General features: G+C 39.8%; 1 protein-coding gene and 1 long non-coding RNA gene across 9 annotated transcripts in view; one reads left to right on the top strand and one right to left on the bottom strand.

Moving 5' to 3' along the window:
- LOC309644699 overlaps positions 1–18,440 on the bottom strand; it is an 887,681-nt gene that overhangs the window by 527,668 nt on the left and 341,573 nt on the right. The gene's annotated exons all lie outside the window — the stretch shown is intronic.
- The window catches only part of ESRRG (estrogen related receptor gamma), a 619,726-nt gene that overhangs the window by 434,033 nt on the left and 167,253 nt on the right, over positions 1–18,440 (top strand). For 7 of the 8 annotated variants that reach the window (XM_082427059.1, XM_082427060.1, XM_082427057.1 and 4 more), the window contains one exon: positions 16,568–16,983. In XM_082427059.1, coding sequence (XP_082283185.1) covers positions 16,581–16,983 — 403 coding nt within the window. In that variant the 5' untranslated portion in view covers positions 16,568–16,580. Of the gene's footprint in view, positions 1–7,452; positions 16,984–18,440 lie in introns of those variants that run through there. The other variant, XM_082427053.1, reaches the window with a different exon arrangement.

The following is an 18,440-nucleotide window of genomic DNA, read 5'->3' as shown; positions in this document are numbered from 1 at the left end:
ATATGAGTTCAGCATAATACAAAGTGCTGAGGATACAAAGTCAAATAGGCTGTAGCCCACGTCTTCAAGGAAAATGTTAATTAAAAAAAAACTTTTTTGACGTAATTGTAGACTCACATGCAGTTGTATGAAATAATGCAGAGAAATGCTGTACTCTTCACCCAGTTTCTTTCACTGGTAACCACTTGCATAATTATGGTATACAATATCACAACCAGAAAATTGACATGGATAGAGTCCACAGACCTTAGATCTTACAAGTTGCACATGCGTTTGTGCTTGTGTGTGTGAGTTCGTGTGTTTAGTTCTATGTTACTGTCTATGTAGATTCCTCTGTCCAGCACCCCAGTCAAGATCAAGAACAGTTCCATCATAAGGTGTTCGTTTGTTTTGATATTACACTTTATAAAAAATTATACTTCGTCAAAGAAATTTTAGCTTGACCGATTCTCATGTATTATTTAGGGATCACTGGGGGTGTAAAAACCTCTTTTTTTGTTTTTTTTTATAAAGTTATAAAATTTTTATTTATTTATTTATGGTTGTGTTGGGTCTTCGTTTCTGTGCGAGGGCTTTATCTAGTTGCGGCGAAGGGGGGCCACTCTTCATCGCGGTGCGCGGGCCTCTCACTATCGCGGCCTCTCTTGTTGCGGAGCACAGGCTCCAGATGCGCAGGCTCAGTAATTGTGGCTCACGGGCCCAGTTGCTCCGCGGCATGTGGGATCTTCCCAGACCAGGGCTGGAACCCGTGTCCCCTGCGTTGGCAGGCAGACTCTCAACTACTGCGCCACCAGGGAAGCCCCAAAACTCTTTTGATGATGCTTATAATATCTATCTCCTCTTTTTCTCATTTTCTTTGCTACCCTCTTACTGCAGGTTTTTTTCATCGTTTATCTTGCTGGATAGAATAGTTTCCTAGTTGGGCTTTAAACACTGTGAGTTCAGAGGTCTGGTCTGTTTTATCAGGTTACACGCCTGAAGCATAATAGGGGTGAATGAGTGAGTACACGGGCGCTGCTGCACTCACACCTGTGTTTAATGAAGGCACAAACCGGGTTATGTCTGTTCTCCTCAGAGATCTTCGGTAGCTTCCCATCACCTACAAAATAACATCTAATCTGCATTCTCTAGTATTTCAAACCTTCCACAGTGTGGCCCCAACCTACTCTCTGAACCCATAGCAAATTCCAGATCCCCTATAGCGCTCCGCAGAGCTACCCCCTCCTTCACTCTCCGAGCCTCCCCTGCATGCGCCCACTTCTGGGTCACCCTCCTTCATCCTAAAATGGCCTTTCTCATTCTTGCTCATTGATATCCTTCTGAACTCAGTGCCACCTTTGCAAATAATTTTTATTCACTCTTCCTATACTGTGAGGTCCAGTTCCCATTTAACAGATTCAGCAACTGAGGCTTGTAGATAACATGTCAGCGCCCACAGTTAGTTGGCACTAAGTAAGTAATAACAATGTTGGTGAACTCAAAGCCAGGGCATCTAATTAAAGCTCTTATAATCATTTACTAGTTCACCCTGTAGGTTGTTTTGTTTTGTTTAGATCAAATCTCTTAGCAGGTTTACTTTGACCTAAGGAGATATAAAAATAGCTTTTCCGTGTTTAATGCTGTATCTCACAGATTCTCAAGATTGTGTGAACAACACTCTAATTTAGAAAATTTGTGCCCCAGTGTTTAAAGTTCACCGATTTTTGCGGATGTGAATTCATGGTTTCTTCCTTCATTCACCAGCCCGGGCACAGGGTTAAATTTAGGAAGAGAAAGCAATGCATAGTCCTGCTCAAGTGGAGGGTCGCTCCAGTATAAGTATACACAGGAAAGACAGTGGGTTAAGTGTGGTTGTAGAAATAGGCTCACGGAATTATGGGAATATCTAGGGAAAGAGGTGTCAGGAAAGACTCGCTGGACATGTGATAACTCAGTTGAGGTTTTACTAATGAATAGGAGATGGCTAGTTGTTAAGGGGACAGGGAAAGCGAGACGCATCCCAGAGAGAAGGGAAAGCTGGTTGGTAGGAGGAATTACAAGTTGGCAAGCATTGCATATATACGAGGTACAAGGCGGGGAGAAGTGAGATTTGGGGTCAGAGAGGATGGCCAGCCAGTGAGGGCAAGGTCCGGACTCTTTGGCTAAGGGGCTTGGTTGTCGACCTGTAGAGTGTGTGGAGCCTTTGAAAGAGAGAGATTGTAAGCTTGGCTAGATTTGTCTTCAGGAATGTACACAGTTTTATTATTCTGCAGAATCCTCTTTTCAGGAAAACATGAATTAGCTATATAATCATGTCATCGCTCCTTAGCTAAGTACTAAATGCTGTACGCTTCATGTGTATGAAAGTTAAAGAAGGGAAAGAAATGTGCTCTGTGATTTATTTCCTTTCCTGCTAAGGAATGCCATCCTTGTCTTCCTACTTGAGAAGCAGCTGGTAAATTGGTGATGAAATAATTTTTAAGTTGATTTAAGTTACTCTGCAAGTTTTCTTTCCTGGAAGCTCCTTTAGAATTATACATTTCTTTTGAAATGTACCAACTCAGGTTTTATATACTGTACTTTTCCCCTGACACATTTTTATTGGGTTTATACTGATATCTAAACCATATTTTTAAAAATCAGGTGACTCTCCTCTTTTTCTGATTTCCACGTTTTAAATCCTGTTTCCATATTCTATCTCCCATAATATCTACTTCCTTATTCCAAATACAAAAGCAAAACAAACCAAAAAAGTTTAAAAGCCCACTGTGAATTACTTACAATGACACATGACCACATTGCTGCTTACATATTGCCTATTTACTAAAGCCATTCTATCATGTGCCATGTTTGGATGAAGAAAATGAAGAATTAAGTCAGGTTTGCTTTCTTTACTTCCCAAATATGCACAGAATTGTTTGGTGTTTACAGTAACAAATATTTCATGTTTTTAAAAACAGAATACAGAGGGGTGTTTATCATTCAGATCAGTAGAATATTATTCACTATGGGCCTAATCTTGATTTCATCCTTTGCCCCATTAATAGGTTAGAAAAAGATCTGGCCTCAGAGATGGAAAGCTGGAATTTGGACTGAGTTCTACCTCTAATTCTGGGTGTCCTTGAATAAGTCATCTGTCTCTCTTCCCTGATCCCCTGGGTCCTTGTGTGTAAATCAGAAGTACAGCTAGATGTTGATGAAGAATTTTCTAGGTCTGGCTATTTAAGACCTGGTACAAGGCATAGGAATCAATAGAAACTTCTAGTAGTATAAAGTTATTATGTTTAACTTTTTTTGGGGGGGGCCGCATTGAGTGGCTTGTGGAATCTTAGTTCCCTGACCAGGGATTGAACCCAGGCCCTCAGCAGTGAGAGTGCGGAGTCCTAATCACTGGACCGCCAGGGAATTCCCATTATGTTTAAACTTATTGTTCAAAATTTTCTCTTTAGATCAATTTTATCAATAAAATTTACATATAACAAAACACATATTTTCCATGCATGGTTAGATGAGTTTTGACAAAAGTAATCCATATAACACATACAAAAATATGGTTTAGACATAAGTATAAACAAAGTAAAAAGTGTTAGGAGGAAAAATTTCCTTAATGGCTCTAGCCATTCCCCACCCCTTGCTCCAGGCAACCACTGGTGATTTCTGTCCCTACAGATTAGTTTTGCCTGTTTTAGATCTTCACATAAACAGAATCTTGGAGTAAGTACTCTTCTGTATCTACCTAGTTTTTGCTCACCAGGGTATCTCTGATATTGTATGTGGACGATCACAGTTTGTTTCTTTTTTATTGTTGACCAGGATATACACACACACACACACACACACACACATATATACACATAAACACAAACATATATATAATTTTATAATTCCCTTATATTATAACAATTTGTTTTTCTATTCATCAGTGATGGATATTTGATTTGTTTTCAGCTTAGGGCCATTATGAATAAGTGATGATACACATTTGTGTATCGTTCTTTTTGTGGACATATGTTTTCATTCTTAGTAAATATCTAAGAGGGAATTTGTTGTGACGTAGTAAGTGTCCGTTTAATTTCATAAGAAACTTCCAAACTGTTTTTCTAAAAAGGTTGTACCATTTTATACCCTGCCAGCAATGTATGCAAGTTCTGTTTGCCCCACATCCTCACCAGCATTTGGTGTTGTCAGTCTTGGAATGTTAGCCATTTTTATGAGTGTGAAGAAAACAAAAATTTCTCTTTAATTTGCAATTGTATTAGAAACTCTAAAAATTATACAGTACAAATTACTGTGTATGATTTAGGGATATCAGAATTAGCATATTCCTTAATGAATATTGAAAATATTAAGTGTTATTTTATATTTTACCATTTTTAGAATCTCTAATCACTGATATGTGTGTATGACACCCACTGATGTTTCTATAGGACGCGTATATATATATATATATATATATATGCTCATGTGTGTGTGTATAACCATATTTATTCTCGTCTCCAGTTTTCTTGTTTGTTACAATGTCCTGAACGATTTATCTTCTTTCATAATCTACCATGTCTCTTAAAAAGCAGGCTCTTATTATTGCTAATAGTTGAAAATATCTGTCTACCTAGTTAATCAGAGGATTATATCAGTAAAATGAGAGATTCTTTCCTGAAAATATACATCTTTATATAACAGATTTAGGCTTTTTAAAATTGGGTATAAAGATACTACCAGTTCGGTGATGGACTTTACAAGTTAAAGTCTTTTCTACAAAAAATGTATTTATGGGTGATAATCATGTCTAGCATGAAAATAAATATTTTGATCATAACCTCTCCAGTGATTTACTGACATTGAGGGGTTGATATCCTGTAACCCAGCTAGTGTTCTGTGTGACTGGGTTAGAGATCAAAAGGGTAATGCTTCTAATATTCATGGAAGAATTAGGTAGTAAGCTAGTTGACTCAACGTGTAATCAAAACTTCTCATCCTAGGATTCAAACAATGGCTTTTCTCATTTTATAATGTATGCCTGTGGATCTTTATGTACTATTGCCTTTAGAGATAACAAATTTTCACAGAGTTAGAAAGCAATAAAATACACTTAACAGTAAATCTTTACTGAGTGTAGTTTAATCTTTCTCTGATGCAGAAAGCACTTTATAATTTTATAGCTGCACAGTGTCATTATTGTGAATGCCAGTTATTATATTGGCTAAGAGCAGAAGTGATGTTGAATCAAAACTATGTGCTAATAGAATCTCGGACTGGGAGAGATGGATGTGTGTTTACCCATATACATCCCTTTATTTTAAATTAAATATGATTTTTTGCCATTCTCATTTCCTCCTAGGTTTCCCCCCAGCTTCCCCTCCCCGCCCCCGCCCAGGCTTCTCTACTTTTTCTGAATTTATACATCACTCTCAGTTTCCTTAACAAAATTACAGTTTCAGGCTTTCTCTATTTGAAAACCATGACAAAGTGATTTTATAGCCAGTTCTGAAAGTGACTAAACTTGACAATTGTATTTTATGACAACCTCTGCTTTCATGTCCCCGGCCTACTTTTATATCAGCATTTTTTTTTTTTTTACCCCAAATATGAACAATTTCGTATCTCTGCATTGGTTGAAAACAAATCCCTTTACCAGGAAGACATTTTAATGGAGAAGAGCATGCTTCCCTTAAGTCACCAGAGCCTTTACACCTTAACTCTGTAATATTCAATTTCTCACTCACCAAGAACCACAGCCTTTTTTTTTTTTTGGTGGTGGTTTGTGTTCCTAGGGGTTGGGGAAGAATTAGTATTATGGAACTAAACCAGATTAAGGGGGAATGTGAATTAGATTTGGTAACAGATGGTGCTGTGGAAATTAAAGGTTCTTTGCGAATGGAAGCGACAGCAGCTTGTTTCTGTTCTCTCAGTCTCTCTGTTCATGCACTTGATAGACGGGTATAAATCACAACAATCCTGTCTTGACAGCCAATTTCGAGAATTTGATCTGGTTAAAGACATGGCTTTCGTGCTCCACTCCCCAAAACCTGCTTCTACTTTATTTTTACACAGCACCTTGTCATATTTAGAAAAGCAGACTCACCTGCCTCTCCTTAATGAAATTTTTCTTAATTACAGTTTTAGCTCTTTAGTGTTAATTAATTTTCCATTCAGCCTGAATTTTCATAATATCTCTGAGGGATTTTTCCTTCTCTTTTTTTCCCCACCGTTTTTACTCATGCATATGCTTTTGTTGTTTCTAAAGATGCTTTTCACTGTCAGAAGTTCTTATCAGAGACACTATCTGAGAATCCTAATTACCAAAATCATTATTTGGAAAGAGAAAAGCTTTCACGGGAAGTAGTAAAGTTATCAAATCAGAAAAATTTTTAGAGGTGTCGGAAGCAGTCACCCAAAGAGCAGTTATTTCAACAAAACTGCACGAAAAGGTGAGTGACAAGCCTTTTGTTTTTTTTTTTTTTGGCTGATAAAAGCTGCAGAAATGTCTGCTCCATCAGCTAAAATAAACCCCACCAAGTAAAAACACGTGACCACAATGTGGCCGAACCAGTTTGCGTCTGTGTTGACCTGGTGAGGATCTAGGAAATGTGAATTAAAGTTCAGAGAATCTAAATGAGAGACTAGAAATTCCGAACACATTGGGTGGACTCTTTACAGCCAGGCCATCAGGTCTGACCAGCTCGGGAGAAAAGAACTAAAGTTGCCTCTGACACATCCACGTGGCATTTGGGCACACAACCTATCAAGGAAAAGGAAATAGAAGAGAGGAGGAAAAAAAAATCACTCCAGAAACGAAGATTCTTTGAGCGAGCAACTAACAGTTGGTAGAAATGAAGCTTCCTACTGGCAGTCAAATCAAATGTAGTAACAACTCAAGGGCTCCCCGCTGCTTGCTGACAGCGTGGTGTCACACACTGGGACAAACATTCACTTAAACACTGATTGCAGAGAATTGCCCTTTCCACCAACGCCTCCCACCAAAAACGTAATGAGCAAAAAGAGAACCATTTCTAGGAAAAAACCAAGAGTCCTGCTTCCTGGATCCCACCAGATGATCATGGCACTGTTTGGCCTTCGGTCACCCGCTGGGAAGGATTCCTCAGTTGACTGTAGTTGCTGTGGTTGCATTGTTGTGTAGCAGGTTGCTGGCTACGTACTTTTTTTTTCTCCTGAAGCGCGTACATGCGTGTGCGCACGCGCGCACACACACACACACGTGCACTGCCCTAACCGTGAAACTTGGCTAAGTGCAGTAGCAGCCAAGGAAACAAAAGGAAGTTTGGGAAGTGTGCTTTCATGCAATAGCCCTTGCTCTCAGTCTCATCTGAGTCACAAGCCAGCATGGATTTTATTTGAGTAAAATCTTGGGTTGGCCAAGAAGTTCGTTTGGGTTTTTTTTAGGCCAACCCAGTATAATTTTTTTTTTTAATGGCAGCAGTTATTTTAGAAAGCACGTGGGCACATCCTGCCATTTGACCAGGGAGGATGAGGGTCAGAGTGTGGTAGAGACCTGCCTCAGGTCACACAGCACTGGGTCCCCAGCTGGAACCACATTGCTCCTCCCTCTAGCGCTGTAAGAAGACACAGTTTGCTGAGAAATGGAGGAGAAGACAGACAAGGTGTTGGAACCCTGGTGTCCTATATTTTTTAATCAGTTTTTCAGAATTGAGACTAAGAGTCAGAAATTTTTCTCTGCACGTTTATCTTTGGACCTTTGAATGACAAACCACAAGCGAGTCCTTCCGATCTGAAATCCCGACCTCTCTGTGGCTTCCATTGTCTTTGCTGGATGGTGTCCCACTGCTGAATAATCTCTTTTACAAAACCCGTAATGCTGCAGAACAAATCCTTCGTCATTTCCATGGCTTGAATTAAATATATATGTTATTTTTCATTGCCTGCAAGTAGTGGCTTGGGTGTTTAAGCTTCACCTTCTCTTCAGGCAACTAGCTCAATGAAATGTTTTCTTTTAAAGAAAGAAGACAGAGGAAGGAGTCTTAGGATTAATAATTAGCTGATTTCCCCTCCTCCACACCGCCCCCCCACTCTCCTACTTCAGCTGAACAACACCTCATACCAACAGAATATCATGGTAACCTCTGCTATCATAGATCACCCCCAGACCAGCTGCTTTTGCATCCAGATGTTAACTACTGCAAACTAAGCTATTAAGTTAAAAGTATAAATATAGTTTAACCGCTGTCCAACAGGGAAAGATGTGGTTTATTATCTGTGGTGGTACTATGAATCTCCCTCTAACATAGAAATGTTCCGATATGCTCGAAGCAACCTTTATTTCAACGGTGATTCCTCCTCAGCAGCTCAGCTTTCTCACCACTGTGATTCGCCCAGTTTCCGGGAATGTTTCAGAGTTCCACTCCAGAGGAACTGGCCTATATCTATGGAGGCAGCTGGCTTATTGGTCATTGTAATTGCTTTTGCAAAACATTTTCTTAATGAGTAAAGGGTGACATCAATACGATGATCTCAATATCCTTACATCAACTCCTGGTAGCATTCTTATTTCCTCTTCCAGCGTAGCAAAGAGAATAGGAAAGGGAGATTCAGGCAGCCTGAGCTTTCACTGACCTGGATTTGATTTGTCAACTCCATCACTGGAGTGTGTGTGTAAAGCATCTATATTCGATTTTTAATTTGTAAAGATCAGTGCATAGACTTTCTGTGAGTTGAATGTCTGTTTATTTCTCCTCTAGCGAGATGCCTTTAGAAGGTCTTCATTTAGCTGTCAGTCCCCCCGCTGGCGTGTCGGCTTTTTCTCTTCAGCGTGCTCCTTGACTGCTTGAAAAAGGAATTGTCTGAACACAAGCAAACTTTATTGATCCATATTTCTGTTTGAAAGACCAGAGATTTGTAGAAGGAGGAGACTATTTTTTTTCTCTAGAAAGCTTACTGCAGAGGAGGTCTGCTCATGGCGTAGTAAATCTCTAAGACCGAATAAATGTTACATTCAGCATATATCATAAGCTTCATTTTGATGATTTATCTTAGGTAGTTTTTTACCCCATACTAACCGTTTTTTTTTCTGGCAGGGTCCCCACCTTGTGCCCAGGGCTGTTTCACTCTACCCTGGAGACAGTGATCCGGTCAACACTTGGGCATTTCCTACATCAAGATGTAGAGTACACGATTCTAAAGCCCTTCTGGGCCTCTGGGTTTTGGTCCCAGGGGAGTAACTTGTGTAAGGAAAGAACTGTCCTTAGGGATTGAAGATAAAATGCTTGTTTTTCATCTCTTGTGCATCTGAGTCGCTGACTAGACAGTTCTTGACGTTGTCTTCTAATATCCATAGGTGTCCTGGACTTGGGCAGTTGTGAGGATATAGTTAATTAAGCTGCATTAGGGCAAATATACACACTTGTTAAAACACTTAATTTGCCTCAGTAATATTGATTACATGGCAGAAGTTTGTTTAAACTGAATGGTATTTTTTTCCCCTACTGTTACAGTCCTTGAATGCAATCTGTATAATAGCTAATAGCCATCATCAGTTAAATATCATGTTAGTTGTAAAGTAATGTCATAAGAATTGATTTGGACTTGGCAGTGGAGGAGAGCTCTCCCTTCAAAGCCAATGTAGGTGATTAGCCAGAGTTTTAAGCAGAATCATGGTTCATATAAACTGTGTATATTTTATAGACTTATAGCTTCTCTATATTACATGAGAGCCCATTATATTAAAGAAAAGCTCAGACGGTTAATTATGCAAAACATCATGTATGCAATTACCCAGCATTATTATGCATTTAACAGTCTTATTGATTTGCCAGTAGCCTGCTTACTGTATTTAGAGCTATAAACAAGGGAGGCGCACCCCCAGATTGACATAGGTCCAAGAAAACAAGCTAAGGATGAATTACACTAGTAAGCGCTCCTGCATCAGATCAAATCCTTCAATACAGAAACTGTCAACAACTGTAATGAGCAACACATTGTGATATCACAGGACCATTTCTTTTCCCATTAATAAAGTTTATCAACCAGGAAGCATCAGAAATCACCTGGTAACGCAAACTGAAGCGATTGCAATTTCCTACATCTAAAATAGTCTGGATAGCTTAACAAGGCACTGGGCAGTGGCCTCTGGCTGGAATGACACAGTAAGATAGGATGCAGGCACTTTCTAACGCATACACTTAGAACACCCCCAGTGTGAATAGCGCATTTCTCTTTGCTGAAAAGGAATGGAATCCATTTCCCTTCCTTTGTTTTAGGGACAACAGCAGGAGGAAAGGCACAAGGTTTTATAGGTCTTTCTCTATATCCGATTGGATGGCCAACCATCCTGGATTGTCTGGACTAAGGAAGTCCCAGGACATGAGACTTCAGTGATTAAATCAGGATAGTCGACCAACCTAATTTCAGAGCAAAATTGAACACTGGAGCCCTAAAAGCAGATAGGGTTTCAGCAAGGTCCTTCCTGGTCATGGTTTAGCCCTAGGTATGAAATTATATTCCTGGGGTGCTTTCAACGACTGGCCAGAAATGAGTTCCAAGTCTCCTGTTTTTATTTGTCCTAAACTTCTTTGCTTAGTGTAGCACGCGTGGCCCTTGACAGAATTGGGAAAGCGTTCAGCTTAGATAGAGGCTCTGATTTGTTACTTGAAGGAGCTGGCCCCTGGTTCCCACACAACTTAGCTACATCTCTTGTCAACAACTCAAGCATCAGCTTTGTGGGGAGCTGTTTGCTTACTCTGGTTCTTGACAGAGTGAGTTGCAAAGAGTCTTTTAGACTAAACGCACAAGTTATTTGTTCAAAGAATCAAGAAGCAGCATCACTAAATCATTGTGATCATGTTATGCAGACCTCTGTTCCATTAGATGGGCCTCCACGTTTATTAAAGAAGACCTAAAATAGTATCTAAGTGTGTGTGCATATGTGCGCACGTGTTTTAATCTTTCTGGCCTGTGGGTCAGGATTTACAATTCCTTCTTTACAATTAATGGTCTCCTTCTGTTAGGTTAACCAGGCAGACCTGAAGATATTTCTTATTAAAAGAAAAAATCCTCTCTCTTCCTTCCCCAACTAAGCCAGTGTACCTTAATGCAATGATGATATGTTAGACCCAGCAGTTGTCAAAGCAGCGTATTACTGTGATGCCATAATGACACCCTGTCTCTGTAAAGTAGTCATGTTTTCTCAAATCACACGTTGCACCGTTGATTTCTGACATGACACTTCATTCGGTTGCTTTCTCTTTCTTCAGCATCACCATTCTTTGACAATAGCAGCTGGTGCCCATTTTGTTACTAAGTGATTCACATTTTGCCACTTTACGAGAGTGCAATTAGTTGAAGCAGGAGAAAAAAAAAAAAGCTCATTGTAAAGTGGCGTGCTTGGAGTTGTAACTCAGACTGCCAGCGGAGCTGCTGGGGTCATGAGCTTGGAAGCCTGGGCCTCGGGGAGCTGCTGCCTTAGTCTTGGAGGTTTTCTTCTTAAAGCATTAAAACAAAACCCAAAACCTATAGGCTAATAAAAGCTTCTTATTTTTTGAAACAAAAATACTTAAATATTCAATCTGGTGATTTCGGCAGGTAGAAAACCGACCAATCCTTATAGCTTCATTCCTACTTTGGATAGGTTAAGTGATGAGCGATAGGACTTTTGATAACCTTCCTTTCCAACCCTGAAATTCTCTGATTCAGTGAGAGAACTAAGGATTCTGTCTTCTTATTTCTCTCTCTCTCTCTCTGTCTTCTCATATTTGTAAGCTTGCAGGTTTGCTGGCTCCATTGTTGTTATGTAAAACTTTGAGATATAAATTGATAAAGTGTTTGGAATTTATAATGATGATGGGTACATTTTCGGGCCCTTAAGGATGACAAGGAAGAAAATAAACTAGTGAGTTTAGTTGTCATTTATTTAGCCTATTTAGGTGTCTGTCACTGAAATAGGTATAATAAAATCTCAAAAAATCTTGCCTTGGTGTTAAAATCAGGAAGGCCAAAGAAGACCTGTACACATGTGTTGCATTGATGCACCACTTTTTTTAGGAGGGAAATAAAGTAGCAAATGAACTCAAGTTTGGTATTAAATTCAAAAGATGAAACGCAGCTGCTTATTACGAACTTTTATTGGGTTGGCCAAAACGTTCGTTCGGGTTTAGGTAAAACTAAAAGACACATTTTTAACTTTCACGAAGAACTGTTGAACAACGTATTCACTAACCGAACGAACTTTTTGGGCAACCCGATAGTTTGGTGAAAGGGTTAATAATATTTAATCATATATAAGCCTATGGAACGTAGGCTTAAGTCCCTTCTGGGAAATGTAGACCACTCTGGACACCTACACATTGCCCAGAAATTCACAGCAATTCACTCACAGTCACACATTTACCTGGATCTACGTAGCATCTCTGAAAACAAGCTTGATAATTATAATATAAATGGAATATTAACTTACAGATTATCTTGTTTTCCCCCTCCAGCAGCAACTTATTGATTCTTATTCTTTTTGTCTGTCACTTTCTCCCTATACATGAACACCTGTACGTACAGTTAATCAACTGTCAAAAATTACATTTTTAAATAGTCCAGCAACCAAGAAGCTTTATCTGCCTGGTCATTAGTATCTAACACCAAAGATAAATTTTACTCTTGCTAACCCTTAGGCAAGGCTGGGCGAGAAGTTCCTATGTTGAAGCAGGATCATCAGAATTTATATATAAATGTATATATATGTATAATATATTATATATAATAGAACATATATATAATATATAGAGAATACAGAAGACTGTATCTCAAACTGTATTGAAAATACTTTCTAAAGCACTGCAATGTCCCTGGCCTCTGGAAGGCTGTTATATCCCTCAAATTTAGTTTCTTATAAAGAACATAAATGTTGTTCTTGACATGGTTGTTTCTCCCTCCAGTTTATTCTCAGGGTGTTCACTCAGAGAAGATTTTTAGAAAGTTGCTTCTCTATTTCCCTTGTGTCTCCCATCATTTCTCTTAAAATAATAAAATAAAAGCAACTCTACAGAGCCTTTAAAATAAATATTTCCCACATTTTCCCAACACATGTTATTTCTATTCATAATTCTTAACTAAATTTAGATTTTTATTAATTCAATGTGACCTAAAATTTCTGCGTTAACAGCACAATGTGGAATTGGGCTTATTCTCTTTGGCTCCAGATAAAGCCATCATCTTGGAAATGGCTCTTTCTGACAAAAAGGTGTTCTTTTGAAATAAAGTCTTATTCACTACATTCCTCTTAGAGTTAATGTGAATTTTAGTGCCTCTAATTTTAGATTGAAGTGAAGTCTAGAATAAAACCCACCAGCTGACAATTGAATTTATAGATAGTTGTGAATATCTCAGGCTTGAATAATAGAGCTGTAGAATTTCAGAGACAGAGAGGGAGAGAATTAAGACCCACTGTAGTTTTAGGGTATAATGTAATGGTGTCTAGGAAATGTTCAGTGTAATGAGCTAACTAGTAATTAGGAGACAACTGTGTTCTTTCAGATTCTGTTTCGGTGTCACTCCAAACCCTGGGGAGGGTGACTCAACGGGGTAGCCTTGTAGCCAGCGTGGTGGCTTCTTCAACCACTTTTCCACTCATGGGTGAGTGTGAATGTCATAGAGCCTCTGTGTGTGCCAGCTCTACCCCTCTTTGCTTGGCTATTTAAAATCATCAGTGAACACCTTGAAAAACTCTCTGTTGGCTTCAGGACATTTCCGCACTGGACTTTGGAGTCAGCCCTGAGTTGAAATCCCGACTCTTCCACTTCCAAACTGTATGACTTTCAGGAAATTGTTTGATGTCTGAGGCTCTGTTTCCTAAAGAGTAATACCTCCCTCACAAGGTTGTCTTGGGGATTAAATGAGGTAATATTTGGAAAGTACTCAGGTCAATGCCTGACATGTAGTAAGCACTTGATAAATGGCAACTCTATTATTATTTCCACTGGGCAAAAAGGTATTCATTAAGGAAGCAGTTCATGTCTGAGAAGAAACATGTAAAACCTACAGCACCGATCCAGCTTGTTCACTTTCCTTTACAGCTACAGTGGCCAGACTTGTGTAGAAGAGATTGCCGCTGTCCAAAGGCTTCCCTGACCACTTGAACTTCCTGAATTTTCTTGCTTCCATCCAGATTATTGCAAAGTTAGGGGCTGAGATTTTCGAGGAGACAGCTGGCTGGAGACACCCAATTTTTCAAAGACCTTAACAACATGCATTTGACACACAAACATTTGGTGACTTTGCAAATAACCCTTCCATAAATAGGAGGGTGATTCCTGGCCTTGTTTCTCAGTCAAGAGTTCTGCACATTTTAGAAGTCCATGAGAAAACGCCCGAGGGAAAGAAAATTGGGATAAAATTGAACAGAGACAATCCAAGAAAAGAGAGAGAGAGAAAAGAAGGCCCAGGGAAAGCGTGGTCTGTTTTGTGATCAAGCAGCTCAAAGCAACTCTCCTTGGGAAAAAAAAAAATGATTAAGAAATGGTGCCTCGCAGGCAGATGGCGAAAGAGTTAATTGTCGTGGCTGTGAGAGATTCAGTGCCAGAGAGAGGAAAGGGGAGCAACCGTGTTTTAGTACCCTAATAACTTCTAACTGTAGTCTAAGATCATAATGTATGTGCGAGCAGTCCAGTAATTATAAGGTAATAAGTGAAGTGGTAGAGTAAGTGCTTTAAATTAAAAGGAATTTGCAGGGCTGCTGTAAGTCAGTGCCGACCCGCTTTCTTTCAAACGTTGACTTGAGGAAAAGTGCTTAGCCCAGGGTGCAAGCTGGGAGACAAGGAGAGCGATCTATTAATTACAGAGCTCATTAACAGTGACGGGGACAAGGCAGCAGATGCGGGAGGGAGCGGACGCCCGGTTCAGGCTGGAGGGGGATATTTTTTCTTTCACTAGTTCTTGATGAAAGGACAACACAAGTGGGTGGGCGAAAGCAAGAAGATATTTTTGTGGATTTCTCCTTCCTGTTTGCTTTCTTCACATCCTGAGTTTGCTTTACTTTAGAAAGAGGCACAAAACTTCCAATGGGAAATCTGCTAGGAAAGAGGCAAATTCTTGCTCTGGATGCTTTGCTCTTGAGACTGCCTTCTCGGAACCGTTCAGTGAACATTCCCTGATAGGAAATAACCATATTTTTCTTCTTTTGAAAGTAACAGAACAGTGGGGGAAGGGGGCACCCGGAGGAGAGCATGAAATTTGTGCAGTGATAAAATATCATTAGATTTATAGTGAAAGAGATAATTGCATCCCTTCGGTTATCCTGTGACTACTCCCCCAAATTCGAGTGAATGACCATTACCCTGTGGGATTCCCATAAATCAACTTTCCACTGGGAAGCAATTATCTAAGTTTGTTTCTCAACTGTCACCTCTTCTTTCTATAGTGGGCTCTCAGAAGTTTCCTAGAGACTTGCTAAAAGGGGTTTTGCACTATGGCGAACCGGAAAGAAAATAGGACCAATTATATCTTTTCATCTAATTACCTCTTCATAAATTTAATCACTTACGGGTCTGACAAAGTAAGAGGGGCAGTCTGTTTCTTCTAGATAAGAGCGAGAGTTTGTTAGATTAGATGCTTCATCATATTTCCTTTTAGGAGGTATGATGTTAAAAGACCAAAGGAAGGGGAGAAAAAGAGACCATCGCAAATCTCATTTTTTCAGGGCAAAATTTGATACATCCTTACTTTGCTGAATATGAAGTATCAGGTTTATGGATTCACAGGTATACTGAAGGCTCAAATGGCTTTTAGTGATTCCTCTCTTCAACAGTGGCAAATCGCACATGCAGACACGGACACATGTAAACACATGTACATATTTATTAATCAATGCTGGTGATCATTTCACTGTTTTGTGGGCTCTAGGAAATAATCCTTAAATATTGGCTAGCATTTTATCCTTGATGTCTTTCTGTATCGCTAAATGTCTAGGAAATAGAGCAATTTAATTAAAGAGGCAACGTGATTGAGGATATACTCCCTATGTGTCTTAGATCAATAAAAGACACAGTTATGCTTATGGAAGCGTGCTGACAAACAGTAATTACAGAGCTGAGGAATCATCTGTTCGGTCTTGACAATAAAAGTTTAGTTCTGCTCATAATAAAATGACTGCAACATCAGAAAATGGAAGAGAAAAGTAGAGTGAAGATAAGGGTAATTTTAGAAGTGATATGGACTTTGCAAATTACTCCTCGTCCCTGGCTAAATTTAGAATCTAGAGAGTTGATTTAGATATTGACAGTGGTTCTCCAAGAGAAAGGTAAAATGAAAGGAACTGGATCCTTTAGAGCTTTTGTTTATGGCCTGTCTGGGCACTTTGATGTAACCCTGTCACGCCCTTATGCTGATTACCTTGTTGTAGAACAAGAGATATTGACTAGAGAATGATGTGTAGTCCCTGGTTCTTAGGCAGCACTCTCAAAGAGCAATGTCTTTAACGTATGAATTCTTCTCTCTTTTTTTTTTTTCTCCTTTCGATCTTTTTTTTCACTTTCTCTATTTTTTCACCTTCTCTTTGTTTCTACCTCTTTTGGTATCTGTGTTTGACACTCTCTCCTCTTTCTCTCTCTGTTTGCACCTCCCTAAACCTCAGGCTTCTCTGCAGAATGTCAAACAAAGATCGACACATTGATTCCAGCTGTTCGTCCTTCATCAAGACGGAGCCCTCCAGCCCGGCCTCCCTGACAGACAGCGTCAACCACCACAGCCCAGGTGGCTCTTCAGACGCCAGCGGGAGCTACAGTTCAACCATGAATGGCCATCAGAACGGACTTGACTCGCCACCTCTCTACCCTTCTGCTCCTATCCTAGGAGGTAGTGGGCCTGTCCGGAAACTGTATGATGACTGCTCCAGCACCATTGTTGAAGACCCCCAGACCAAGTGCGAATACATGCTCAACTCGATGCCCAAGAGACTGTGTTTAGTGTGCGGTGACATTGCGTCTGGGTACCACTACGGGGTAGCATCCTGTGAAGCCTGCAAGGCATTCTTCAAGAGGACGATTCAAGGTGAGTGAGGGTTGCACCTGGCGATACCCACCCTCCTCCAGCCTCATGTGATGGTTGGTTGGTTGGTTTTCGTGGTTCTGGCCCTTGTTAGTCAAGTTGTGCATTCTTAATTCTATCTTGAGTACAAAATAGAAATAGATGAAAATTGGTAGTGGAGGATTTGTAGAATAGACTCCCCACCCCCCCACCCCCCATATGCTCCCTATCAATTCCGCGTTTACTATCAAGCTCTAAAGATGGAATGATAATAAGCTATGGGTGGAGTTTAAAAGAGCACAGCTGTTATTAGAGCAGTGGGGGTCTGGATAGCCACTGAACCGATGCGCACTGGACAAATAGTGCTTTTACCTCTTCTCTTCTTCGTATAGCTGAAATGATAAATATTTTAGACCAGTGGTTTTCAAACTAGAGTGTGCATCAAACCCGCCTGGAGAGCTTGTGAAAATGCAGATCACCCACTCCCAGAGCTTCTGATTCATTAGCTCTGTCTTGGGTAGGGGGTCTGAAAATTTATATTTCTAACAAGTTTTCAGACGATGCTGATGCTGGTCCAGGAACTACACTTTTGAGAATCACGTCTCTAAACAAATTTAATTTTCTACGCCCTTCCTTCTTTTCCTGTGGTTGGATGTACTTTCCCCACCTTTTTAATAAATTTGTATGAAAAAGCTTCCAAACTGTACCAAAATAGAAAATATGCCTCCAACGTATGTAAGACATACCCAAACCTTTATAGATCTCCAGATTTATAAATAACAATATTATTTCCCACCGAAAAATGTAGAAAAACATGACTAAAATTTGTATGTGACCCTTTAAACTAGGAATCCACAAATACAAAACTCAGCTCCTTTTCAAAGCTATAGATATATATCTTACAGAAAATTACATTTCACTTGTTTAGATCCTTTGTGATACACTTTGGAAGAAAATAGAGGAAGGAAAGGATCATTGTTTATTGAGGATCCCCAGCACACCAGTGATTCTATTTCTGCTCTGCTCCGTGGTTTACAAAGTGTATCTTCTGGGAATGTCCTGGCGGTCCAGTGGTTAGGACTCCACGCTTTCACTGCTGAGGGCCCAGGTTCACTCTCTAGTCAGGGAACTGAGATTCCACAAAGCACATAGCATGGCCAAAACAAAAATACCCAAAATGTATCTTCTTAACCAGTTATAGATACAAGTGTGTTTTCCCTCATGTCAGTGGTTCTCAAACTTGCATGCTCACGGGAGTCACCTGGAGACATAAAAAAAATACTGATGCCTAGGCTCATACCTCCAAATTCAGAATTAATTGGCCTTGGGTGCAGCCAGGGCAAGCGGGGATTTATGAAAGCTTCCTAGTTAATGCTTCATCTAAAGCCGAGGTTAAGAGCCACTGCACTATACTGTGCTGTGTTCTGTGACAGTGCTTCTGAAAGTGTGGCCGCTATCAGTATCACCAGGGAATTTGTTAG

The sequence above is a fragment of the Balaenoptera physalus genome (assembly GCF_965194825.1).
Source record: "Balaenoptera physalus genome assembly, chromosome: 1".
In the NCBI taxonomy this organism is placed as follows: domain Eukaryota; kingdom Metazoa; phylum Chordata; class Mammalia; order Artiodactyla; family Balaenopteridae; genus Balaenoptera; species Balaenoptera physalus.
The sequence above is the reverse complement of the archived record's forward strand: the minus strand, read 5'-3'. Positions and strand labels throughout refer to the sequence as shown.